Source organism: Malaya genurostris, chromosome 3, assembly GCF_030247185.1.
Source record: "Malaya genurostris strain Urasoe2022 chromosome 3, Malgen_1.1, whole genome shotgun sequence".
Taxonomy (NCBI): Eukaryota; Metazoa; Arthropoda; class Insecta; order Diptera; family Culicidae; genus Malaya; species Malaya genurostris.
Window position 1 is genome coordinate 299,189,634 of NC_080572.1, and position 25,699 is coordinate 299,215,332.

A 25,699-nucleotide genomic window follows, 5' to 3' on the forward strand; every position below is an offset into this window, starting at 1 on the left:
CGTCGCTGGATTTGTGTAGTAATTGAAAAGGGTAAATTTTCCCAGACAAAATGGATGAATCGGTTAGTTACTGGTTGCTTTCGATCGTGTTGGTCCTATCAATGTTGTTCGTTTTGGAACTGGTGCAAAGAAAAGGACGACTGTTCCGTGCTTTGAATAAATTCGGAGGACCCCCAGTTCGTCCTTTCATTGGAACATTGGGAGAAATAATGTTCATGAACCAAGGTAAATGAATTATTAAGCATGTACTACCCACTAAACATTGATGGAACCGTTTGTAGCGAAAACATTTCGATATGCACGTATTTGGGCCAAGCGATACAAAGGTTCATACCGATTCCTTTGGTACAATTGGTTCTATGTGCTGAATGTGGTGCGGGTACGTGAAGCTGAGCCGTTGTTATCGAGTACAAAGAACATCGATAAGAGTCGATTCTATGGCTTCCTGCATCCACTGTTGGGTTTGGGATTGTTGAATAGCACTGGTCAAAAATGGATGCATCGACGCCGAATCCTAACACCTACATTTCATTTCAACATACTCAACGGCTTCCATCAAACTTTTGTCGAAGAATGTGATCAATTAATCGCTGCCCTGTCCGAAGATGCCAGCTCCGGAAAAGCAACCAAACTACAACCGGTGATGTCTAGGTTTACTCTGAGTACAATTTGCGGTAAGTTCTGTTTGGGGTATGCATTTTAAACTTCTGCACTATTATTGTTATCCTTACAGAGACATCTATGGGTGTAAAATTATCAACGATGGCAGGAGCTGATGAATATCGACAGAAACTATACGAAATCGGAGAAATGCTGGTTCATCGACTCATGCGACCATGGCTGCACAATAATTTGGCATGCATTCTCACGGGTTATCAGAACGCTTTGCAGAAATTGTTGCTTCCAGTTCACTTTTTTACCACTGGTATTATTAATCAACGAAGGCAGGAGTTCCAGCAAACTACGGTTGATAAAGCCGAAATCATCACCGAAGAAAATCTGTAACATATTTCATTTGTAATCCATCAATTGATTGCTAAATGAATTCTTTTTCTGTAGTTATACAAGCACAAAGAAACGATATGCTATGCTGGACTCGTTGTTACTAGCGGAACAGAAGCAACAAATCGATGGTGAAGGAATCCGGGAAGAAGTTGATACGTTTACCTTTGAAGGACACGACACAACCGCATCGGCATTGGTGTTCATATTTTTCACTCTAGCTAGAGAGCAACAGGTTCAAGAGCGCATTTATGAGGAAATCTGTGAAGTGCAAAATCGAAAATCAGTCAAAGATGAACCATTCAATTCACAGGACTACGCCGACATGAACTTCATGGATCGTGCGATCAAAGAATGTCTCCGGCTCTGGCCCCCGGTGCCATTCATTTCGCGAACAGTGTCCGAAGATATTGTACTGTCCGATGGGAACATCATACCGGCGGGTGTCATTGTTAACATTCACATCTTCGATTTGCATCGAGATCCGGAACAGTTTCCTGATCCTGACGTTTTTGATGCGGATCGTTTTCTACCGGAGAACGTAGACCGTCGAAATCCGTATGCGTACGTTCCGTTCAGCGCAGGACCACGGAACTGTATCGGACAGAAGTATGCAATGATGGAGCTTAAGGCTGTTGTCACACATACGTTACGGCAGTTCAGGGTTCTGCCGAAAACTCGTCTAGAAGAGATCAATTTTGTAGCGGATCTAGTGCTGCGTAGTACTAATCCGATTGAGGTGAAATTCGTGAAAAGAACGGCAAACTAACCAGTGCGAAGCAGAAGTTAGAATTTAGGTTTGATAGATCGCAACGAAGAGTAAAATATTGGAATAATAAAGTTTTAGGTTTAAACCGTATTTGTATCCATATGCTGCAAGGTACGATCAAGAATACTTAGGCTGTGAACAATTTCGCGGTGAATTTTAAGTTTTGGTGAAACCTGACACTTGAGTGGTTATTTTGTGTCGATTAGTTAAATTTAAACTAAAACTGCGGCCCATTTCAAAGTTTGACGGACGGAAAGTTATTTGGGTTTGTGGAAATAATTTCAACTAGAGAATTAATATTAGAATTTTCAATGCAAGATTTTTTTCAGTGTCCGAAAATAACCATCAATCTGTCAAAAATAACCATGCTCTGGAGCAGGGTTATTTTTGACAGCATCAAAATAATCGCTCGAGTGTCAGATTTCAACCAAAAGTTAAAATTAACTGCGAAATGCATTTCTGAGTTTTACTTTTTCCTGTGAAAAACAAAGTCTATCATCTGACTAGGTGACCAGTTTCAACTGCTACAGCACTAATGATTCCAAGGCGAAAGGGGGGAAAATCGATCATTTGTCTGATAAGAACTCCTGTGTCTCAGTCGATAAACGGACGTTTTTTGTAATCGGATGATTCTCGGTTGAATTCTCTGTTGCCAATATTTATTATTTTCTACATTAATTTTCAAACCATGTACTTTACAATCGCGCGTAAAAATCGTAACCTCTCAGAAAACTAATGAACCCTATGTGCGGGTTTAAGAATCTAACCCAGACAGACTGCGTGAGGAGTAACATCGCACTATATCCCAGAGGTGGAAATAAGCCCATTTTGCGCACGAAAATGTGAATCATAATTTCCTATTGTAAATCAGAAAACCGAACACAGTGAATTAAAAAAATTGCGTGACAAAACTAAATATTTTTTTAAATTTTGGGATCTGTATATTGCACAGAGTAGCAGTAAACCTTATGCATTAACTCTCCGATGAATCCCCGATCTCAATATAACATTTTTGTAATTTTGTAAGAATATTAAACCCAACATTTTTTTGCTGTTGTGTTTTCTAAGACTTGTTTATTAATTTTCCTAGGCGTACGACACAATTGTTAATAATTAGGTTTTCAAAAGCGGGGTAAAGTATCTGTAAGTAACAAGTGTTTATCTAACAGCGTTGTTGTGATAAAGTTAACCTTGTTTAAGATGAAAAAGATTTGATGACAAATTAGAAAATGTTTATGAATGGTCATCTCGTAATCTTTCAGGTATGCGCAAAAATTTTATGCTTCAAATTCGATCATTGATTTACTTCCAGCAAACTGTTTTACTTGCAGCTGTTTGATACCGATGATGATCTTCATGCATTAGCAATAAAACGCTTTTTGACATGAATTTAATTTATAAAAGTAACAGGAGCGAAGGGTTTCAAACACACAGAACGCGCTGCGATTGAATGGCGCGTTTGAATTGCCGTCGCAAAATTCCAATTCCCAGCGGTTAATGCACCCAAGTTCATATAAATTAACTAAAATTATCAGTGCATAACTTTAGCTCAACCGTTTGAAGGCATCATCTTTCAATATTCATTTTAGGTAAATTTAATAATTTCGCTAATTTACTCGCCCCTCCGGGCACTTATGCTGATTAAAAACGTTTTTCTACATCAATCATTTCCGATCGAATCAGAAGTATATTTTTAGAATTTAGATCTTTACTGATCTCGACTTGACATGAGCATGTTTATACCAAAATAAAAATCACTTAGAGATCAGATCAGTTCTGATTTCGTAATGATAAATTATTCCTTGGTTAAGATCACTTGAAATCAGCAGTGATCGGTGGTTTACCCAACCCTAATGATATTACATGTCAATTTAAAATACTATTTATATTTTAACAGCGATATTTATTTCATGAATCTCAACATACCGAACTTATTTCAAAAAGATCATGACGTGTATCAGTAAGTATATTTTGATTATTTTCGCAAAACAATAACATCGTTCGAGTTGATTCAACTATTTGCAATGCCTAAAACAAATAAAACCGATTTTTTTTTTCAACTAACAGAATTTTGTTTCAATAACAACACCGGTTATTTCAACTAAAATATTTGTTGAAATTGAAAGGTATGTGTCCACACTAATTAACAGTTTTTTTTTCAAACAGTTAAATTAGTTGTTTCAACCATCGTTTCTGCTAATCGAAAAACAAAAATGACAGTTTAGTCAAAACAACAATCGATTAGTTGTACCAAATTTTAACCAATCGAATTCAGAAAATCAACTAATATTCTGATTGAAATGGGATCGCGGGTGGTTCCGTGTAAAACATTTTTATCTCTTAACCATTCAAATATGATCTAGATTTAAATAGAGTAATCACGTTAGTAATTATAATTATATTAAATTAATTTTCGAAACCTGATCATAAATTTTCACACTTTAATGAAGTTTGATTCCGAAAAATACTATCGAACTTAATTCGTCAATGTAAAAATATCTGATTTCTATACAATTAGATTAAAATGAAAGGTTCGTCATCAATATCCAGTATTCAAAAATCTTTTAGATTTTAGATTAATACAGCAGACGACTTTGAATCTGTTAGATAAAATACCTAACATTCAATATGTGGCATGAATCCTGCAGCCGAGGGAAACACGTAGAAAGTTTCCATGCAAAAATCAAAACATTTGCTCTGATGGTCTTGATCGATTTTCACGAACTTTGGTTCAAATCAAAGTTATTTGGAATTGAATTTTATTCAGATTCAACTTCCTATTCTTCCGGGGGTTAGACGTGAGCCGAGACTTTATTCGTGTAATGTCAAGGCTCATGTCTAATCATTATATGTTCAGCGCGCATCTTCGTCGTGTGGGGCTCGCTGAGAGTGGTGTCTGCGTTTGCGGTGAGGGTTATCATGACATCGAACATGTTGTTTGGACATGTGTCGAGTATTGTGATGCCAGGTCCCAACTCATAGGTTCCCTTCGGGCCCGAGGTATACCACCCTTCGTACCAGTCCGCGACGTCTTGGCAACTCGAAATCTTCCTTATATGACTCTCATCTATAACTTCTTGAAAACTATCAATGCTCAAATTTAGTGCTCTCCCTATCTCTTTCTCGTCTACAGCTCTACCGCACTCTTCTTTACGTTGCTGGAAGTATGGCCTGTGTAAACGATGCTTCGGAGCATGCACCTGCCTTGAACTGACTGAGTTGCTGGAAGCTACCCAAAAACGTCACATCAACTAGCTACCCAAAAACGTCACATCAGGAAGCTACCCAAAAACGTCAGAACACACCAACGAAGCATCCCAATCCAGAATAATCTCTTCATTGCTACAAGCTGAAAAACATGAAGATTCATCGAACGCAAAATGTGTCTAAAAGATGTATGCCACAAACCAATGATGTATTCAAATTTCAATTCAATACTGTGTAGGTCCCACCCTCCCTATGTCCCCTTACTAACTGGGGAGTATGCCGCCCCGTAATACGGCATCCCTTTCTCTCCCCCTAACAACAAGACAATCGGCCACGTTAAGCTAAAGCAAATGAGCCTAATAAAAAATTTTATTTGAAAAAAAAAAAAAAAAAAACTTCCTATTCTGCTCTTCCAGAATTATGAGACTTTTAACCTTGTGGTTATTCACCTCTCTGGATCAGAAAAACTCTGCAAAAAAAATTGAAACTGGCATAACGGTTATAAATCTTCAAAACTAGTCTCACATATACATTTCAAATTACCTCTTATGTCGAATATATAAACAGAATAAGGATTAAAAAAAAATATGGCGAGTTTGATTTTTCTGCTTACGTTTAGCCGAGAATCTACGAATATTTTAGGTATCATTTTTTAAAATTTTTCCATCTAGTTAGAAAGCGATACTCATATGTAAAAGATCCTGTAGTTGAATTCTTGAACTTAACAAGCAGTGAAACTGTTAACTTCGAAGATACTCTTAAATCAGGGCTGGAAAAATCAAATATTACTATTTGACATTCCCGGGTTGGCGGCTCTGTGCATAGGACGATGGTCTTACAAGCCAGTTGTCGTATGTTCGAACCCCGTATTTGATTTATAGAAGTAACAGGAGTGCAGCATTTAGCGCAGCGTTTGAATTGGCGTAGCAAAATTCTGCATTCCTGTTACTTTTCTGAATGATATTCAAGCTAAATAGGGTAATATTAATCAGCTGCATAGCACGCTTTGTGATTGGACATGTTTTCCTTATCATTATAATTATTATTCATAGCAGCATGTATGTTAATATTATTAGCTGATTATATTGATGATATTACTCCATCACGACGGTATTACTGAATAAATTTCAAACACATCACGAAGCATGGGATTTCGTTGCGACCGATGAAATGAACTCTCCTAACGAGCCTAAAATGATTGATATCGGATAATCCATATCCGAGAAAATTGAGCGGTAATCAGTTTTGACGTTTACGTCACTTATACCATTATATCACCGGAACCGTAAGTGACAGCCATTTGAACTTCAAAACTGTTTAATGAACACAGAGTAGCATTGAAACGAGCCTAACTTTGTTGAAATGTTGAAGCCGAATCAGATATTGATACTGATAACATTTTTAAATTGTAAGTGAAACTAAAATTTCTCTTATCAAAAATCATTAGTTTCAAAATTCATAATAATATTTACAATAAATATATGATGTGAAAAAATGATACCGACTGAGTATTTTTATTTACTGTGAATCAACAAATTTGCTTATTTCCACCCCTGCTACACGGAACCACCCGCGATCCCATTTCAACCAGAATATTAGTTGATTTTCTGAATTCGATTGGTTAAAATTTGGTACAACTAATCGATTGTTGTTTTAACTAAACTGTCATTTTTGTTTTTCGATTAGCAGAAACGATGGTTGAAACAACTAATTTAACTGTTTGAAAAAAAATGCTGTCAATTAGTGAGGTTTAATTTTAGTTGAAATAACTGGTGTTGTTATTTAAACAAAATTCTGTTAGTTGAAAAATAAATCGGTTTTATTTGTTTTAGACATTGCAAATAGTTGAATCAACTCGAACAATGTTATTGATTTGCGAAAATTTTAGTCAATTTATATGAGCTTGAGTGCATCAACCGCTGGGAATTGGAATTTTGCGACGGCAATACAAACGCGCCATTCAATCGCAGCGCGTTCTGTTTGTTTGAAACCCTTCGCTCCTGTTACATAAATTAAATTCATGTCAAAAAGCGTTTTATTATTAATGCATGAACATCATCGTCGGTATCAAACAGGTGGAAGTAAAACAGTCTGCTGGAAGTAAATCAATGATCGAATTTGAAACATAAAATTTTTGCGCATACCTGAAAGGTTACGAGATGATCATTCATTAACATTTTCTAATTTGTCACTTTATCACAACATCGCTGTTAGATAAACACTTGTTATCATAAATTTCTCAAATCGAATGAACACAATTTCACCAAACGCTTTAACCATCGATGTTGTTTTCATTGACATTTTGAAGCGACGCGAACAGATTTCAACTAAAAAAGTTGTTGATTTTGCATTGCAATTATTGTTTTGCTTTCAACTGTCTCCGACATTTGACAGCATTCAAAACAACATATTTTTCAACTACTTGAATATATGCAAATCAAAAACCATATTGGTTGAATCAAAAAGAAATTAGTTAAATCAACTATCGCAAAAATCAAAAAACTGCGATATCGCAATTTTATGATCGAAGGGTTCTCCGTGTGGCTAGTAATGACATTAATCTGCTCTGACTTTCTGTAGAATGGAATCACATCCTTTATGTACATTTTCTACAACACACCATCTTTAGGCAGTTTTCAATGAAAATATACTCATTATCGGCTGTAATCTCGAACCATTGATTATCAACTCCAGGCTACGGTGTATGTTTACAAATCCGACACTCAATCCAGTTGCAGTGTTGGTTCAGAGCTTATTTCGCGATGTTCATCTTGGGCGCCATTGTAACGATCGGTCTCCTCCTACTGTGGATCGTCCTGTACGAATTCTATCTCCGATCGTTGCCAAGTTATAAAGCAGCGGCCCACTTTCCCGGTTATCGTATCTATCCGATAGTGCAGAACGTTTTCGTTGCTCTGTTCAAAAGTCAAACCGGGAGCTTCACCGAGGCTCGCCGATGGGCCAAGGAACACAATGGCCAGAGCTATCGGTTTCTGATTAGGGGCGTTCTCATTCTGCAGGCAATTCGGTACAAGGAAGTCGAGATGTTGTTGTCAAGTTCCAAACTAATCCAGAAAAGTCCACTGTATAAAGTGACCGTACCGTTCATAGGGAAAGGTCTCCTCAACAGCAGTGGAGCAAAGTGGCATCACAGGAGAAGAATTTTGACTCCGACTTTTCATTTCAACATTCTTCAGAGTTTTCTGCAAACATTTCACGATGAGTGCGCTAAACTGATAACGCACTTGCATGTAGCCGCTGATTGTGACGCCATCACCGCGTTACAGCCCCTATCGACAAAAGTGACACTAAATACAATCTGTGGTAAGCTCCAATGACGTTAGTTCTATTCTTAGAAGAAGAAACTGTATTCTGTACTGTTTACAGAAACTGCAATGGGAGTTAAGTTGGATACGGCCGAAATGGCAGATGAGTATAAACACAACATACGCGAGATTGGAAAGATGGTTCAACATCGAATAATGAATCCGTTACTGTTCGAAGATTTCATTTACAAAGTATTGGGATATCAAACTAAATTTGAAAGAATTCTAGAACCAATACACGAATTCACCAGAAATATTATCAAACAACGCCGAGACTTATTCCATGAAAACGCTGAAGATATGAAAACTGATCCAGACGAAAATATGTATATGAATTTAAAACAGAGATACGCTATGTTGGACACTCTACTTTCGGCGGAAGCTAAGAATCAAATTGATGCTAAAGGGATTCAAGAGTAGGTCTCTCATAGATCTAACTGATTTTTCCAAAATTGAAACCTTGATCTTGTTCAACAGAGAGGTTGACACCTTCACCTTCGAGGGACACGATACTACAGCTAGCGCTTTCGTGTTTACTTTTCTTTTGATAGCCAATCACCCAAATATTCAGGAACGATTGGTTGAGGAATTGAAACAAGTGATAAACAGCCGCCCGGAACCAAATACCCCGTTGACGCTTCAAAACTACAACGATCTTAAATATATGGAGCGTGTGATCAAGGAATCGCTTCGAATTTATCCACCCGTTCCATTTATTTCCAGACTGATTACTGAAGACGTTCGCTACGATGGGAAAACAGTTCCGAAGGGTTCCATAATGAATATCGAGATTTACGATCTCCACCGGGACCGGGAACAATTTCCTGACCCCGAACGATTCGATCCCGATCGCTTTCTACCGGAACAGTCGGCAAAAAGGAATCCTTATGCATATGCTCCGTTCAGTGCCGGACCGAGAAACTGTATCGGTGAGTATAGTTTCAGAGAGTTTTACCATTTCTCAAGTTTTTTATATCGCGAGATTCTTTTGTTCAAAATAGTTGCTATACCTAGTAACTTTTTGAACTTAATTGTGCTTTTATTTAGTTCCTAAACTTTTTCTTTTTAATAAATTCCTATAATCCTGTTTATCCTTTCGCATAAGCACAGGGTGTATAGTATTTCTTCATTCATTCAGGAAGAAGGACTAAACACTAGAGATGGTCGGGTTTTCGGGCAAGCCAAAACTGTTCACTCACTTTTCTAGGAGATGACTAAACCGAATCCTTAAAACTAGTCAAGAAAATTTGCTTAGCAGTTTAGCACACATATCTTATTGTTTGATGGTTAATTTAATTCATTTCAGGGGGACTTGTTTCGTGCATTTTTTTTTTCACCATATAAGTGATGTAGCCGACAAACCACTCTTTTTTCTATCGACCCGATTTTCTCGAATGTGACTGAACTAATTTTGATAATCTTAAGACTTGTTCGCGACCAATTCTGGACATCCCTTGAAACGTATATCTCTGGAAACATTTCATCAACGCGTGAAATATTTCACAGAATGGCGAACGTATGTCTGTTCATTGTGTATAAACAATTTTTGGTGATACCACAAGCTTTTCGATCGAAGATGGCGTCGAAAGAAGGGCAATTGCGGAAAGCAATCCTCGATAAACATTAGAAAGGGTCCCGGGTGCAAATGACAGTTTCTCTTTGTTTACTTTCTCTTTCAATTATTACGGCATATTCCTGTATTTTTCAACAAATTCATAAGTACAGATCAAAAGTTGATGGTTTTAGTCATTATTATATATAAAGTGTTAGAGAGGAAGGGATTGCCGATAGAGCTGTAATAATTGTAAATAATAATGTAAATGTAATAATCGAAAAAGAGAGTAAACAAAGAGAAACTGTTATTTGCACTTAGGACCTTTTCTGTGTTTGTCTTCAATTATGTGTAAAAAATCTTGTTTTCTTGTAAGCACTGTTCATAACGTTCTTAAATTTTTAAAACACGTTTAACAACAGCCAGGAAGGCTGAGAGCGGAATATAAACGGATTTCAGGAACCATCAGAAGAACGCGAAGATGAAGTAAATATTGCAGAAGAGATCAGACCTTCCGGTGTGTACTGAGAAAAACTGTGCATAATTCCAAGCACCGGCAAGCTATGAAGTCGTTCAAGGTGAAAACTGAATCGAACCGTAATGATAAACAGAAAATGATGGCTAAAACTCGTGTTCAAAAGTTATATCGTGAATATTTGACGAAGCTTCCTGGAATTTTTTCTATACTGTAATGCAACGGAACGGCACTGAGAAGCAGAAAAAACGAAGAAAAGAGCCAAATTTTCCAACAAATATTTGGTTAGGCAGGCAATATACAATCCAAAGCTTCATCACTACTGGAACGGTAAACAAAGAAATATACCGCGAAGAATGGCAAAAGAAGCGATTGTTACCATTTCTACGCAGCCATGACGCTTCCTTGCTATTCTGACATTATTTAGCATCGTGTCACTACTTCAAAGATGTTTTGGAATGGTATAAAGCGAATGAAGTCAATTTTGAACCGAAAGAAGCGAACCCACCTAACTGTCCAGAGTTGCAACCTATCGAGCGATATTGGGTTCTCGTGTAAAGAGAAAACTCTCTCGATATAAACAACAAGCTACGACTCTAAAAAAATTTCGAAAATTTTCGCAGCTAATTCGGTCGCAGAGCAATTCTCACCGATCCTAATGGTTGGAGTAAACTCAAAAGTTTGAAGTTTCTTCATGTATCCCGACTGAGTAACTGTAGTTAGCTCTGAGATGACTAATAATCTACTCTCCTAGATACAACTGGAGGACGTGAATACGAATAAAAATGATAATCGTTCGTATTAGTTAATTGTTTGAATTTCACTTCTAGAATTGTAACGATGCATTTATACTAAAGATTGACTTATTGACAACAAATATTTTCTATCACACAATTAAATAACGCGGAACAAATGAGATACAAAAAAGCTGGCAACATACAAAATTTTGATGTGGATTTTTTCATTTTGGATTTGCATATTTCAGTGAAAGAAACTATCAAAATGCTGTACGGGATTAATTTCTAGCATTCAGAAGGGCCAAATTGTGGAATCTTCTACGATATTAAACACTGTTCGGAGCATTTTTCTTGAACGCGAAACAAAACGTCAATGCTGGCTTTATTCGCATTCGTTTAGTGCGAATTTTGCACTGCGAAAGGTGCACAAAGATAATCAAATTATCCTAGATTTGCACTAAACTGGTGTTTTATAGCTATCTTTATAGTTCTTTAGGTAACATTTGGAGTCAGTAGAAGGGCTGATTTTGCATAATATTCCCCATCGTTGTTCACTTTTCGTTGTATTTTGCTCCAATGCAAATGATCAGCAGCAGGATGACGCAGTCGATCTTCTTTAAATGGAAAGTGGATTCAATACTGAATTGAATTCTTGATACTGGAACTGCGCTCTGGACCAGAGCTGCTAAATATAACTATCAACTAGCAACTTTGCACGACGAAGATTGGAAAGCTTATGTCACTGGACTGCTGCCAAGCATTCTCTATCAATCATCATACATTGAGTGTCTGAGAGCCGATCTGTCATTACTTAAATTCTCTTGATATTGCACTCACCAGGGCGCTCATTGATTGCCGATGCAATTGATATTATTTTCATTTCTTCTGTCACTGCTTGATTACGATGTAACTAAATATTAATCAAGCAGCATATACATTGAATTAAATTCATTTACACCAATAAATTCCGAAGTCCGATGATTTTTTGCAAAGAACAATGAACTTTATCAATTTATTTTTATGTTAGTACTCTCATGGATTTTTTTTTACTTCAACAAGGAATAGGAGAATGAGAGAGAGAACAAAATGCGTCACATGTCTTTAACTGAGTATACTTCTACTTGGTCATAGAACTATCGAGAATCTCATTTGACAGACACTTTGATCGTAACGATTACAGTTGACGATGATTTAAGTCAGTCTGTCAAGGTCATTTGACATGACTGACAATTTGCAGCTCGGCTCTGGACCCTAACCAACCGGAATGATGCACTTGCTTTACTTCCTGCTCAATCAACTGTAAGCAGCAATTGCAAATATATCAAATGTTAACCTTTTATATCCACCCAGGTACGAGAAAGGCGTCATGAGTTTGCTTCTTTGATACTCGTTGATGCCAAACATTTCAGAAAAGTTTAATTTTTAACTATTTGTGATTATGTCATACAACTGAAACTGTTGTCATAAATTGATGGTCATATTTCCGATGACATGTAGCATCTACAAAAATGTTTTTTGTAGATTTACATAGTAGAAAAAACTTCGTATAGTTACCGATTTATTGATTTTTAGTTGGTTTGACGTAAAGTCGCCATAACTAAGTTCAGTTTTTGCGAAGACTAAGTGAAAACATATACTGAAGAAACCAAATGAGTGAGAAACTCACAGAAAATATGATTTTTTTTGGAAAAAGATACGCTCAGAGACAGGACTCGAACCTGCGTTCTTGTGCAATCCGTGCATACGCGTTTACTATTTTCTACACCCCTGAGCTGTGGTGGACACAGTTCTACAACAAACCGGGTTGGTAAGCGCACATCGAACAAATGATCTAAATCCCAACCGTCTCACGACCGGTGCCCTTATATCCAAACATCTTCTCTGTTCATCAGACTGTGGGAATTGAGGATGGAAATGCAGGGAATCACTCCGCATATCAGGTTTACAGTTACCACGTCTTACCTCCTCAGAGCAAATTCAGCAGTTAAAAGTTCTGTATGGAAGATCTATAATATAACAGAAACTGGAACAAACGTGTCCCCAGCAAGCCGTTTTAGTTTTATTTATTCGACCAGTTCTTCTGTCAAATTTAAAACTGGTCTACGATACCGTTCTATTTTTTATATATCTTCGTTGATTTTTCATTAGGGCGTATAAGCAAGTGATAGTTTCTCTTTAATCACTCTCTCTTTCGATTATTGTGATGTGATTAAAAAGATTTTCTTTGATATCACTATTCTGTTTGAAAGTCGAAAGTTTCGTGTATCATTTCAGGCAAAGAGTTGAGTGATAAACGTGGAAACCGCTTGGTAATTAATAGAAGAGAAAGTAAACAAAGAGAAACTGTCACTTGCTTATACCCCCCGATGAAAAATCAACCGAGATATTTGAAACACAAGTAAAACACTGCTGGGACTGCCAGTTTTTCTCGTTATAAAATCCAGATTTGAATTTTGTAACTGACATAAATTATGCATCTAGAACTAGAACACTCCTGAACATGCCCTAAGCGACTTGTAGTTGATAGAGGACGATGCAGCTCGCTGTTTGTTCTCGTTCATAGTCAAGGATTGTTACGCCGAATGCTGACAGATGTTTGCGCTGACACTTACCTAGCTGTCAGGTATGGAACCCTTCAGACTTGTAGAAGACGCATTGATCGTTCGTATACTATTGTCATATCTATATCCCATACAGACAAGAACACTAGTCTTCTCGCTCTATACCTGATTTCCGCTTAAGCGCTGGGTGCGAGAGTATATTTTTAACCATTGCCTCTGAGCGTATCTTTTTCCAAAAAAAAAACATCTTTTCTGTAAATTTCTCATGCATTGGCTTCTTCAATATATGCTTCCACTTAGTAATTGCAAAAAAAACTTCGTAAAGTTCTTTGGGAATATATTTATGGTTAAAGATCAGAACGGATTTATGGGATTCAGAAATTGGACCTGACTTCAAGAACTAACATAAACAAGCTCAACACTCAGTTGCAATTTAGTCCTAGAACTGAATTCTGAATTTGAATTCCGAAACTTAATTTAGCTCCGATATCCAGTATTCAGTTCCAGCATGCAGGCTCTGGGTCCTGGAAATAAATTTTGAAACTAAATTCCAAACACGAAATTAAATTCAGGATTCAGTTTTAGAATTCGTTTACAGAAATCAACCCAAAATTCAGCTCCCGATTCCAGATCCAGTATTCAGCAGCTGAAGGCGATTTTCGTCCAAACGAGATCATAACCTGAGCGTTTGAGGTTTCATACCACGCAAAAGGTCTGCTGGAAGAAGTTTTAGTTGGTCATATTGAGAACGACGCAAATGAAGACATTGTTTATCAGCAGGACAATGCCAATCTTTGCATGTCTGCAAGCAATCCAAGACTTGCTTCACCGAGAAAAGCATTCCGCTACTGAACTGGTCAGTTCGCAGTCCTGACTGCAATCCAATTTGAACTCTCTCTGGGAAACCTTGGTAAGAACGGTTTTTGTCGTGAATACGACTTACTTTACTATGGGGTGCCTTTTCAAAATTTACCCTCTGAGAGAGTGATAAGTTTTTGATCGTGAATATCTCCTGTTGTATCTAACGAATCAACATAATTTTAGCTACATGCCATCGGAAATATGATCACAATTTTATGATAAAATTTTCTGTTGTGTGACATAATCTCAAATAATCAAAAAAATCAAAATTAAACTTTTCTGAAATGTTTGGTATAAACGAGTATCAAAAAGGATAATTCATAAGGCGCGTTTGCCTTTCTCGTATTTTTAAAGCTCATAGCTCAGTGATATGTGAAAGGAATTATTTAATCTAACTACCAATAGAATCGAAATTTTTCAACTTAAACGTGTATAGCAAAAGCATTGAAGTATTTCAATAGTACACTATTGAAAAACCTGTCTCATTTGACCCATGTCACCACCAGCCAATCAGAACGCGTTCTGAGGAAGAGAACAAAATATCCGCTGCTGTACAACGAATCGTTCGAGAAAATTTTTTCGAACAGTGCTTAATATCGTAGTGAGTTCCACAATTTGGTCCTTCTGAAAGGCAGGAATGAATCCCGTACAGCATCCTGATAGTTTCTTTCAATGAAATGCAAATCCAAAATGAAACAATCTGTATGCAGCTTTTTATAGACGTTGGAACCGCCCATTAGTGAAAAAGCTACAAACGAAATCACGTAAAAAGAAACCTCTTAACAAAAATTGTATCAGTTTGGATTCTATCGCCACTGCGAGCAGATGTATTTAGTGTCGTTTGCAAAGCTAGTTTCGCTTCCAACAAGAGCGATTACGTCACAGCTGCTAGTTGTTTGCCTTGGTGAAAAAACAATGAAAAGTGGTCAACGGTGGAGAGCATCACACAAAATCAGCCGTTCTAATGGCTCTAAAAGTTTTCTAAAGAACTATTAGGATTTCTTGCTCGCAAATCGAAGGTAAATATCCTCAGTTTAGTGGAAATCTAGAACTGTTTTAATTGATTTGTGCACTTTTCGCTGTGTGAAATTCACAGTAATCGAGATCATGTTTTTGCGAAAAATGTGAAAAAGAGGAATGCTTGCATAATTCATACAATTGATCAACTAATTGATATTCGGAAGTGTTATGGAACATGTTTTCGTATTCACGACATCCAGTTATGTCTCTGACATTACCCACTCGTCTTTTTTTGGAAATGAACGTCAGTTTGATAGCAAATTCGATAAGTAAATACTAAAAAAACTGTCACTGTTTTTAAAGTATTTACTTATCGACTTATTGTTTTTCACTTATAGCGCTGTAATACAGGAAAGAAGAGTTTCAAGTCCTTGCATTTGCATCTTTATTTTGTAAAAATTGGTTGAGATATTTCCGAGAAAATTGAGGGCGCATTTTCTCATAGATTTGCACATATTACCTTGTAATTTCGGAACCGGAAGTCGGGTAAAGATAAAACATTTGGTCAGTTCGTCGAGCTGAGTCGAATGGTATATGAAAGTTCAATAGTCGGTTTTCACAGTGATTGTATAGCCTTTCTATTTGAGAAAGGCAAAAACATAAAAAAATAGAGGTCAACTATCCGAAAGATATTTATTTCAATCATTCCGTCTCAATTCCAATTTCGTCCAAGTCTTTACTATGGCTTCATATTCGCAACAATCCAATCTATGTAATGAGAAACATTTGTATAAATGGCGGGAGCTTCGGTACCGCAGGCGACTCCCATCGAGGAGATACCGAACTGAATAAACCGAATCCCGTTCAGTTTGGCACCATAACCCAACGGTCCTCCGCTGTCTCCGGCGCAAGTATCAGCTAAATTTGGTAGTCTTCCTCCAGCACAGATTTGACCCTCATCTAAATCAAAACTTCTCCGTGATGTACTCAACCATTGCTGGCACTGAGCACGATTAGTCGGAAAAATGGTAGCCTTTAGAAGTACATCCGAGGAATCTCCGTGAGCTGCCGTTCGACCCCATCCCGTGATGATGTAGCGAGAGGGTTCATAACGCCGTAGCTCCGAAGTGTGTGGCAGGCAAATCGGCTGTATATGGTCTGAGGATAGGAACAATTCAATGAGCTTCAAATTCTTTCCTAATCATCGTCTATAAGGTTTCTACCATCGAAAGTGACATCTTGATCTAAACGTATCAATGCAAGATCATGCTGCTGTCGTCTTAACGCAAATCCGGGATGGGTTATGATGCACTCAATTCGGTACACACGTACCGGTGGAGCACAGTCATCGGATTCATTGCAGTCGACATCCTGTCCAAGTTTGTGTTCTCCCAGAATTACTTTGTTCCTAAAAATTGCAACAAGAGATGCATTGAAAGATATTTTATCTTAACCGAATATTTACGGCAGTTGATTCGTTATGCAGTGGGCCACCGTGAGAACGTAACGTTTGTTGATCAGTGTTCCTGGGCAGTGAAATTCCCTTTCCTTGGATTGCAATATAGCCATCCAAGGAAATTCAAATACTCGAGTAGTTGTGCCCCCAACGATCCGATTCGGAATGTAAACTCCACATTGTCGAGGAAAATATTTCGGATATGTTTTTGCTGGATCTGGATCCTCTGCTTTACAAATACGCACCTCAGTATCAGCTAGAATGACCACGGAACATACACGGATTCAATTTTACCATTCAAACTGGTCAGAAAGTACTCACCCACGAGAGGCATTTTTGTGATCTCCCTCATCCAACCGAGATAGTTTTCAATCCGTGTGAAGGCTCCGTAACCCTTTGTGTAGCAATAGTTGGTACCGCCCGATCGAGTCTGTGAGAAAGATACGATTCCTCCCACGAACCATGTATTAGCTCTCCTGATGAAAAATCCTCCTCCACTGTCACCATTGCACACGCTTGTTCCGTTTGTGTAGCCCGCGCAAAACAATCCTTGGTCCAGCGTTTGTCCGAACAACACACGATCACTTTTCAGGCATGTAACCGGATCTACCACCGGCAGATCTGCTCGCTTCAAAGTGGCCGACGTTTCGTCATCTTCCGTAAGTCCCCAGCCGACCACCGTTCCGAGTTCTCCTGTTATGTTCGATTCCAGGTTAATACAAGCCGGTTGGACGTAATCATTGAAACGAATGATCGTGCTCAGCTCGAGCAACGCTATGTCATCAATCAGCCGGGTAAAGTTTGGAAATTTGTAAACTTTCCCCACCTCATGATGCTGCACCGACTTCGGGTCAAACGCGTCCAAATCGTGAATCCCCATTCGTACAAATAATCGATTCGGAGCCAGTTGAAACCCGTTGGCACTGTTCATAACGCAATGGGCGGCCGTCAGGACGAACTGCTCGTTGATAATGGTTCCTCCGCATGCGTAGTCATTCGATCGACCCTTGCGGTGATAAAGGGCAACATGCCACGGCCAATCACCCGGAGCTGTGTCCTGTCCGTGTACGATCAACTCGTTTCCACCGATTTGCGGTATTCCGCATTGTTGTTGATTCTGTCGGGAGGTTCTAGCAAGCAACAGCACGAAACCTACTACCTGTAACAGTTCTAGTTTGCTCATCATTGAAAACAGTGAAATAAACAACACGCAATTAGACTGAATACTTTTCAACGCAACACTACAAAGCCATCCTTATCACTCTCAGACCGATCGAACCGAAAGGCAAAATATTACAATTTCGTTCCACACTTCGTGGTGTCGACAGACACACTGAAGCCCAACTTCGATCAACGCTGGTTTGGGACCGGCCCAAAACTCAAGATTCTCTCACGGTATTGAGCCATATCATCAATGTGACTGTGTCGATCGTTGAAACTAGTATTTCTCGCTGCTCGGGCAGTCTATCATCTTTCAAACCCGTTTCGTCGGCATCTTTGGAATAAACGAGAATCACAACAAAAACGATCGCTCGTCAGGTCCATTACTAAGGTCGATGCAAAAACACCTAAAAAGTTCAGTAAAAATGTTCCGTAGAATCTTCACTGCATTAATCAATGAAGAAACAAATACAATACATGCTAAGTTTTGTCACCTAAAAATGAAAAATACACAATAACTCTGGCTTTTTCATTGCCTGAACTTCCAATATTCTCGTATTTCCCATTGACACCAGACCGGCTCCGTGTACAAACCGGAAAGATTATTTCGCATGTGTTCATTATCACTTCTTGATGTACTAATCGTTATGTCAGATTAACCAACCAGAGTCTTTATTTTTATTTACTTGCGCGTCCGATTATTGAGTGCGACGATGAAACTGTTCTTTGATATTTTCGGTCCCCTTCAGGCGAAACCCTCAACGAGTGAACACGTTGTATCGTGTTAGTGCGATGAAATTTTGAGTATTTCGTGAAAAAGAAAGAATTTTGATCGGTACTTTGGCGACTCCACGTTGTCACGCAGCGAGGTTTTCACTTGTAGTCCAGTGAAAAGCAAGTTCATTGGACTATAAACGAAAATTAACTGGCAATATAGCCCAAGTTGCTGTGCCATCAATCGGTGTCATCCCAAGTGAGGTGACGCCACCCAGAAGTGAAGAAGAACGTATTTCTTAAAATCTTGAGAAGTCCCTTCCACTGTTATTGAATACTTTTTAAAGTTTTGATTCCTCGAAATTCTGACACATAATACACAGCAAAATAATTGGAATTTAAAAGTTACCGTGATCCATATAGGACACAATTTATTTATTTACAGTTTCTCTTTAATCACTCTCTCTTTCGATTATTGTGATGTGATTAAAAAGATTTTCTTTGATATCACTATTCTGTTTGAAAGTCGAAAGTTTCGTGTATCATTTCAGGCAAAGAGTTGAGTGAGCTTGGTAATTAATAGAAGAGAAAGTAAACAAAGAGAAACTGTCACTTGCTTATACGCCCTTTTGAAAAATTAACCGAGAATTATTAAACCTTTGCCTTCAGCAGGTATAAAACTCATCATCTTTTGTACCAACAGTTAGTTTATATCGAAATGATACACGTATAATTATAATACTATAAAATAACTTACAATCTACACGGAGAAGAAAAACAGTTTACTTCAATAATAAATCAGTTTTTGTCAAGCATATTGTTAGATTGTTATAGAGATAAACATTATGTAGTTTTTGACTTTTTCATATAGAAAGGCTATGCAATCACTGCGAAAATCGACCGAGATCCGGAGGGCCGAATGACCTATACCATTCGACTCGGCTGAGCGAATCTCTCTCTCTCTCTTTCTCTCTCTCTCTGTGTGTGTGTGTGTGTGTGTGTAACAAAAATATGCACTCACTTTTCTCAGAGATGGCTGAGTCGATTTTCACGAGAGATGGCTGAGTCCATTTTCCCGATCCGATTTCCGGTTCCGGAGTTATATGGTAGTATGTGAAAATTAGAGACAAAGTGCGCACTCATTTTTCTGTGCAACGGCTTAACCGATTTTCAAATGAAAAATCTTGTAGTTTCCTAAAAATTTCTAGAATATTTTATCCAAATCCGACTTCCGGTTTCGGAACTAAAGCGTGATAAGTGGAAAATTACCAATTTCGTTAGTATTTTTTCACGAACGGTACAAATTCCATAAAGCTATCTAATAAATTCTTCTAGTTTGCAGAGCTTGTTAGTTTGTGAGCAACAAAAAAATTTAATTCGGCACTACTGCTCCCCCCTTTTCTTGTTCCGGAAGCATCGAAAGTGGTGAAGAAAAACTCCAAAAATAGAATTTTCTTCGATTTCTCTGCGATGTTTGAACCTATTTTCACAAATCTTGATTCGAATTAAAGCTCATATTATCTTTAAACCTATTGTGAAATTTCACCCGGATCCGACTTCCGGTTCTGCAGTTACATGGCGATGAGTGTCAAAGTTTTCAAATCGCCATATAGAATGACAATATGTACAACACCGGTACGTGGTGGTACGGTGGAAGAAGAAAACACAAAACGAACGATGCATGCTTTGTTCTATTTCGTACACGCTATAAAGAAAATGAAACGGTTGCGGATGTCTGCTACTAGGGTATAATATTGGTAAAAGACGATGCTGTGGTAGATAAAAATTTTAGCTATTTTATGATAAGTGCGACCGAGAGAATAAAAGAATGTAAAGCCGGGGAAAATAATTGATTTAAAAAAAAAAATGTCAATGAGTAGAAGTTTGGTTGAGATAATATGCAATTTTCACAGCCGGTAGTGTAGTAATACAAATACTCATGTAGTAATGTATTTCGTTTAGTTGATTTAATCGAAATAGGAAGTCTAGGTTTAACTAGGTTAAAAAATTGGTCCAATTGGGAGGTTATATTTGTTGCTGACAAACGATCCAACTTCGGCTATTCCGTTCATCTGAATCCCGTTTCGGAAGAATCGGAAATGGTGATTAAAAACTCCGAAAAGGATCTCACTCATTTTTCTTCAAGATGGCCAAATCGATTTTCACAAACCTATAGGTTCAAAAGAAAAGTCTTACAGTTTCATACGAAGTTCCTAAATTTGTTGTGGGTATTACTTCCGGTTCCGGAACTACAGGGTGAACAGGATTTGTAGAGTTTGTTAGATTAAGACCGAACAAACTTTCCTATTAATATTCAATGAACAGTTGTTTTTGCGAATTCCACAGTAATATTTATGATGTTATGAGTATTATGAGAGAGGCACCATTACACCACTAGACGGATTAAAACAGTTGTTTTCGAAAATAATTTACATTCCATTTAATCTGAAAATAAATCTAAAAGCAACCATTCACGTTGTCTTTGAATGAAATATGAAATGTTTTTTTTTTTCATATATAATGCTTGATATATGACAGTTTTTCCAGAGGATAAATTTAACCATGTTTATGTTCGAACGGAAAATATTTATTGTAAAATTAACCAGTCTATGAATGTTTAATATGATTATACTTAGGTTTATTTCCAAATACATTATGTACAACTCAATAATCTGCTATTTTAAAAACAAGTTTAATCAAGACTGATAGAAACTGAGTCGTTCGTTTCTCTGCTAACGAAATTGTTACAGGAATGAAATGCTGAAAAGGAAAATAAGTTTATCTGAGTTATACCCCACTTCCACTTTGTCTCCTTCTATAATTTTTAGTCATCTAAGGTGTAATTGCTCGCTGAAATTGACCACGAATAAAAATTAGACTCATCATCTTGAGCAAGTTACACAACAAATTACTGAGAAAACTTCCGATGACCGCACCTGAAAGCTCAAACGTTTTTCAAAACTCCACCGTTTCAGGAGTTTTAATAAACTTATCCAGAACAATATTTCCGTTTTCTTGATCCAACGCCAACTTGAATCAAGAAGTACGTGAGCAATTTTATTTGCACATAAGTAAGAAACAAAGTTTAAACGTAAAAAAACGTGAAAAATAATCTGCTGCATACAAATAAGCTGACATGATTGAACACACCCATTTACTATCTTTATTATCTATGATATAGGTCAAATATTTCAACATCAGATTTAAACAAATTATCTTTAGAAGAAAATGTGAAAATAGATATGAAGGTTTATTATGACCATTTTCATGATTGGTCTCACATTTCCCGAACAAATCATTCGCCTTTATTCTCAATAACGTCGTATCGTTTTTTCGCTCGTATTTCATTTGTATTCCCCATAACGCTAGCAAAATCAAAGGTAGCTATGATTCGATCGAACCACATTCGATCGAAAAATCAATACGCCGTTATTCAGAATAAGGGCGATTGGCAACATTATTATGGTTTTATGGAACAGTTTATGTTTGAGCTACTAACAGATTAAACGCATAAGAATAACAATAAAATACGATTGTTTTTAACATGAATAGGGTTGTTTGTCAAATATATTTAGTGTTGAATTAACTAATATGTAATATCAAATACCAAATGTGAATATTGTTGTTTCAACAAGTACCGTTTCTTCTCAGTGAACCATTCTAAAACTGACATGATGAGTGACTAGGAATTACATTTGATTTGATTACATTTCGAGATACATGAAAATCGAAGACATTATATAAGTTATCGAATAAATGGCACATACTAGTAAATAGTTCATTGAATCCATAGTTTGTTCTGACAGAAGGTAATCTCAAAAAGGGATGATAACGCAGACTACGACGATGGATGTTGAAACTATTTAATTGTAAGAGTTCGAGACAGGCACGTACCCAGAATTTTTTTTCGGGGGGTGTTTAAAAATATGTTGATCAATACGAATAGAAATATGTATATGATCATATGAAAAATTTTGGGGTAAAAAGTCGTTTGTTGAATATTAATCATTTTATAATTGACTTAAATATTTAAAGAGAAAAGTATTCATAATATAATAATTTTTTGAGTTTCGGAGGGAGTTTCAACCCCTAAAACACCCGTCTGTATACGCGCCTGGTTCGAGACAATCGATTTTGGTAGCTAGGTAGAATAGCAGGATCGTTTCATGGTAGATTGCGTAGAGCAAACCGATCAAATTTTCGTTGGATAGCTCCGACGCGCTCCTCGTCGATTTGATAATAAGGTGATAATAGTGCCATATTCAAGCGTCGAACGGACTAGTGCACAATATAATGCCTTAAGGCAGTGTACATTGACAAAGTAAAAGCTTGGGAGCCTTGGAAATAATGTAATCAATGTGGTTTTTGAAGTTTAACTTGGGATCAAGAATAATTCCTAAATTCTTTACGAACGTAATTTTCTACTCGTATCTTATAAACGAGTATTTGCGAGAGAAAGAAATAACATAGCATTTTGAGGCGTTTAATGCCATTCTGTTGATTTGACGATTGATTTGGCGAATGATTTGACGTTGATTTGGCGAATGAATCAAGCTGTGATTGTAACTATATTGTGTCTTCTTGAGATTTTATTTAATAAAAAGATAAAAAATATTTCAGGAGACTGTTTTGAAGAAAGAAAAAGGCATTATCACACCACTAGGTGGATTAACAAGGTTTTTTTTTCTTGCGCTGGTTTCATATCAATCGCATGGTGACGTTCAATCCGAAAATTCGAAGAAATTAAAGGAAAATAATTGTTTTATAAGCTTTCACGCAAAATAAATCGACAAAGTCTATGAAAACACTACAAATTCGATAGTAATACATCCAACCCTCTCAGCAGGCCGTTCTATTTTGTTGGCCTTTGAGCGCTTGTTGAACGACATATTGCACGAAATATTCGTTCAACTTGCTGGAACGGTTTGTTGTTGTTTTTTCTCTTGCAAAAATAGTGTGAAAATTAAGTGTTACCTTTACATATAAAGAAAATTCGTTGTTATTCTACGTGAAGTAGAAGTATTGTGCAGGTATGTTGTGTTAGTTTAAAAAAATAAGTGGAAAAAACTTCAGAAATTCTGCAGTAAAACTAGTTCAACGGGGCTCCAACTCCTCATGTTAAAAATGGCTCAACAATTGTCCTCTGTCTGTCGGGTTTGTTGAAGGAAAAAAGTGGCATTCGGTTCAACGGTCTGTTTCAAAATCGGCAAACGAAGGTACCGTGTTGGCCTCCCGTTGAACGATTTATTGGACTTTCATTGGACCAATGATCCAACATATTGGACCAATGAAGAACCACCGTTGGACTTTTTTTCTAAACCTGTAAATCGATCATACCTAACAGATGTTGTTGGGCGGCCAGGGATCTCCTCAGGGCATATTTAGGAGTGTTCTAGTTCTAGATGCATAATTTATGTTAGTTTTAAAATTTAAATCTAGAAATTATAACAAAATAAACTGGCAGCCCCAACAGCGTTTTATCTGTGATTCAAATATAGAAAAAATAGAACGGCAATGTATACCAGTTTTAAATTTGACAGTAGAACTGGTCGAATAAATAAAACTAAAACGGATTGCTGGGGATTCGTTTGTTTCAGTTTCATTTACATTATAGACCACCCATATGAATCTTGCAGCTGCTGAATTTGCTCTCATGATCCAAGCTTGTACGACCACCTTTGAAGCGTTTATACCACTCGTATGCCTGTGTTTTTCCTAGACACGATTCATCAAAGGCCTTTTCTAACATTTTCAACGTTTCGGAACACTTAAATCCATTTGCAACACAAAATTTGATGCACGCACGTTGTTCTAAATTTTCATCCATTATAAAAATCGCCACTCGAAATTTTTTCAACTTCTTTGTATAGACGCCAAACAAAAACTAATTGTACGATATGCGTCAAAATTTGACAGAATGTGTATAAAAGTGTTGCCAACGTTGAGAGAATAAAAGTTTACCGATTGGACGAGCGCGGGAATTTTAAATTGAAAATTCCGATTCTTTTTTTACCATAAGGTAAATAAGCGATTATGGTATTTGCATCTATTGCAATTGACAAATCGGGGCTGAAATAAATCAATTATCTGGAGACTTTTCGTGTAGATTTTAATACATAAAACTATATATTTAGGGGTCAAAACTTCATTTAATAAGGAACAATGTTTGATTTTCCTTGTTTTTCAAGCAATTGTCAAGGCCAGTGCTGGAAACGATCCCTTCAAGCGACAATTTAAAATGAAATTCTCGAGTTGGTAATTCCTGAGACTGTAGATGTTTGCTATGAATGTCGTGTGGATGAAAACTTTCACCTCGTATTGGGCGATTAATGTAACGAAAGAATAATAGTCATCAATAGGATCGGCTGCTTTTGTTTTTCGGTGCGAATTCTATAAATTTGCGAATTTGATATTCAAAAGTTTCGACCCAAATTACAATTCATGCACTGCATTGTCTTAGACTCTACCTTTTAGCTAACTGTCACTGAATGGAAAATCTTCTCAATACGCATGTCTTATTTCTCTGTTTTCAGGTCAACGCTACGCAGTGCTCGAGTTAAAAGCAATTTTGGTTTCTGTTCTACGGGAGTTTCGCGTTCTTCCAGTAACCAAGCGAGAGGACGTTGTTTTCATTGCAGACATGGTTCTCCGTTCCAGAGATCCGATTCAAGTAAAGTTTGAACGCCGGATCTAATGTACAAAACGTTACTTGGAGACGAGACATAGCGTTAAAATGCGCACGAGTAGTTCTCAGCTCTTCTATTATTTTAAATTTTTTTTTGTTTAATCTATTTACTGTAAACTCTATATATTGTTGTAGTACTATCATAATGTGAGGTTGATTTGTATACACTATTGAATTAATTGAAGAGTACATAAATTTTAGAATATCTCAATAAAAGATAATAAAAAATGGTA

The 25,699-nt window shown here is 37.1% G+C and overlaps 3 protein-coding genes across 3 annotated transcripts; 2 read left to right on the top strand and 1 right to left on the bottom strand.

The window, feature by feature from the left end:
- Window positions 1-2,076, top strand: LOC131437946 (cytochrome P450 4C1-like). The gene is made up of 4 exons (XM_058607639.1): window positions 1-225; window positions 282-674; window positions 734-1,001; window positions 1,060-2,076. Exons 1-4 carry the CDS (start codon window positions 51-53, stop codon window positions 1,769-1,771), a joined length of 1,548 nt encoding a protein of 515 aa, XP_058463622.1. The 5' UTR covers window positions 1-50; the 3' UTR covers window positions 1,772-2,076.
- A 5,629-nt stretch (window positions 2,077-7,705) lies between these two features.
- Window positions 7,706-25,672, top strand: LOC131435535 (probable cytochrome P450 4ac1). Its single transcript, XM_058603536.1, has 4 exons — window positions 7,706-8,302; window positions 8,366-8,720; window positions 8,782-9,233; window positions 25,315-25,672. Exons 1-4 carry the CDS (start codon window positions 7,741-7,743, stop codon window positions 25,473-25,475), a joined length of 1,530 nt encoding a protein of 509 aa, XP_058459519.1. The 5' UTR covers window positions 7,706-7,740; the 3' UTR covers window positions 25,476-25,672.
- On the bottom strand, window positions 16,125-19,213 carry LOC131435534 (transmembrane protease serine 9-like). Its single transcript, XM_058603535.1, has 4 exons — window positions 17,228-19,213; window positions 16,916-17,162; window positions 16,674-16,858; window positions 16,125-16,608 (listed from the first exon to the last, which is right to left on the bottom strand). The coding sequence occupies exons 1-4, from the start codon at window positions 18,090-18,092 to the stop codon at window positions 16,190-16,192; spliced, it is 1,716 nt and encodes a 571-aa protein (XP_058459518.1). The 5' UTR covers window positions 18,093-19,213; the 3' UTR covers window positions 16,125-16,189.
- Window positions 25,673-25,699: the final 27 nt, after the last annotated feature.

Excerpts from the sequence above, each read along its gene's own strand:
- LOC131437946 (XM_058607639.1), top strand. The coding sequence starts at position 51 with ATGGATGAATCGGTTAGTTACTGGTTGCTTTCGATCGTGTTGGTCCTA. Across the intron at positions 675-733 it reads TACTCTGAGTACAATTTGCG|AGACATCTATGGGTGTAAAA; the intron begins GTAAGTTCTGTT and ends TTATCCTTACAG. Across the intron at positions 1,002-1,059 it reads ATCATCACCGAAGAAAATCT|TTATACAAGCACAAAGAAAC; the intron begins GTAACATATTTC and ends CTTTTTCTGTAG.
- LOC131435535 (XM_058603536.1), top strand. The coding sequence starts at position 7,741 with ATGTTCATCTTGGGCGCCATTGTAACGATCGGTCTCCTCCTACTGTGG. Across the intron at positions 8,303-8,365 it reads GACACTAAATACAATCTGTG|AAACTGCAATGGGAGTTAAG; the intron begins GTAAGCTCCAAT and ends TACTGTTTACAG. Across the intron at positions 8,721-8,781 it reads GATGCTAAAGGGATTCAAGA|AGAGGTTGACACCTTCACCT; the intron begins GTAGGTCTCTCA and ends CTTGTTCAACAG.
- LOC131435534 (XM_058603535.1), bottom strand. The coding sequence starts at position 18,092 with ATGATGAGCAAACTAGAACTGTTACAGGTAGTAGGTTTCGTGCTGTTG. Across the intron at positions 17,163-17,227 it reads CACAAAAATGCCTCTCGTGG|CTGATACTGAGGTGCGTATT; the intron begins GTGAGTACTTTC and ends TGGTCATTCTAG. Across the intron at positions 16,609-16,673 it reads TCAAGATGTCACTTTCGATG|ACCATATACAGCCGATTTGC; the intron begins GTAGAAACCTTA and ends TCCTATCCTCAG.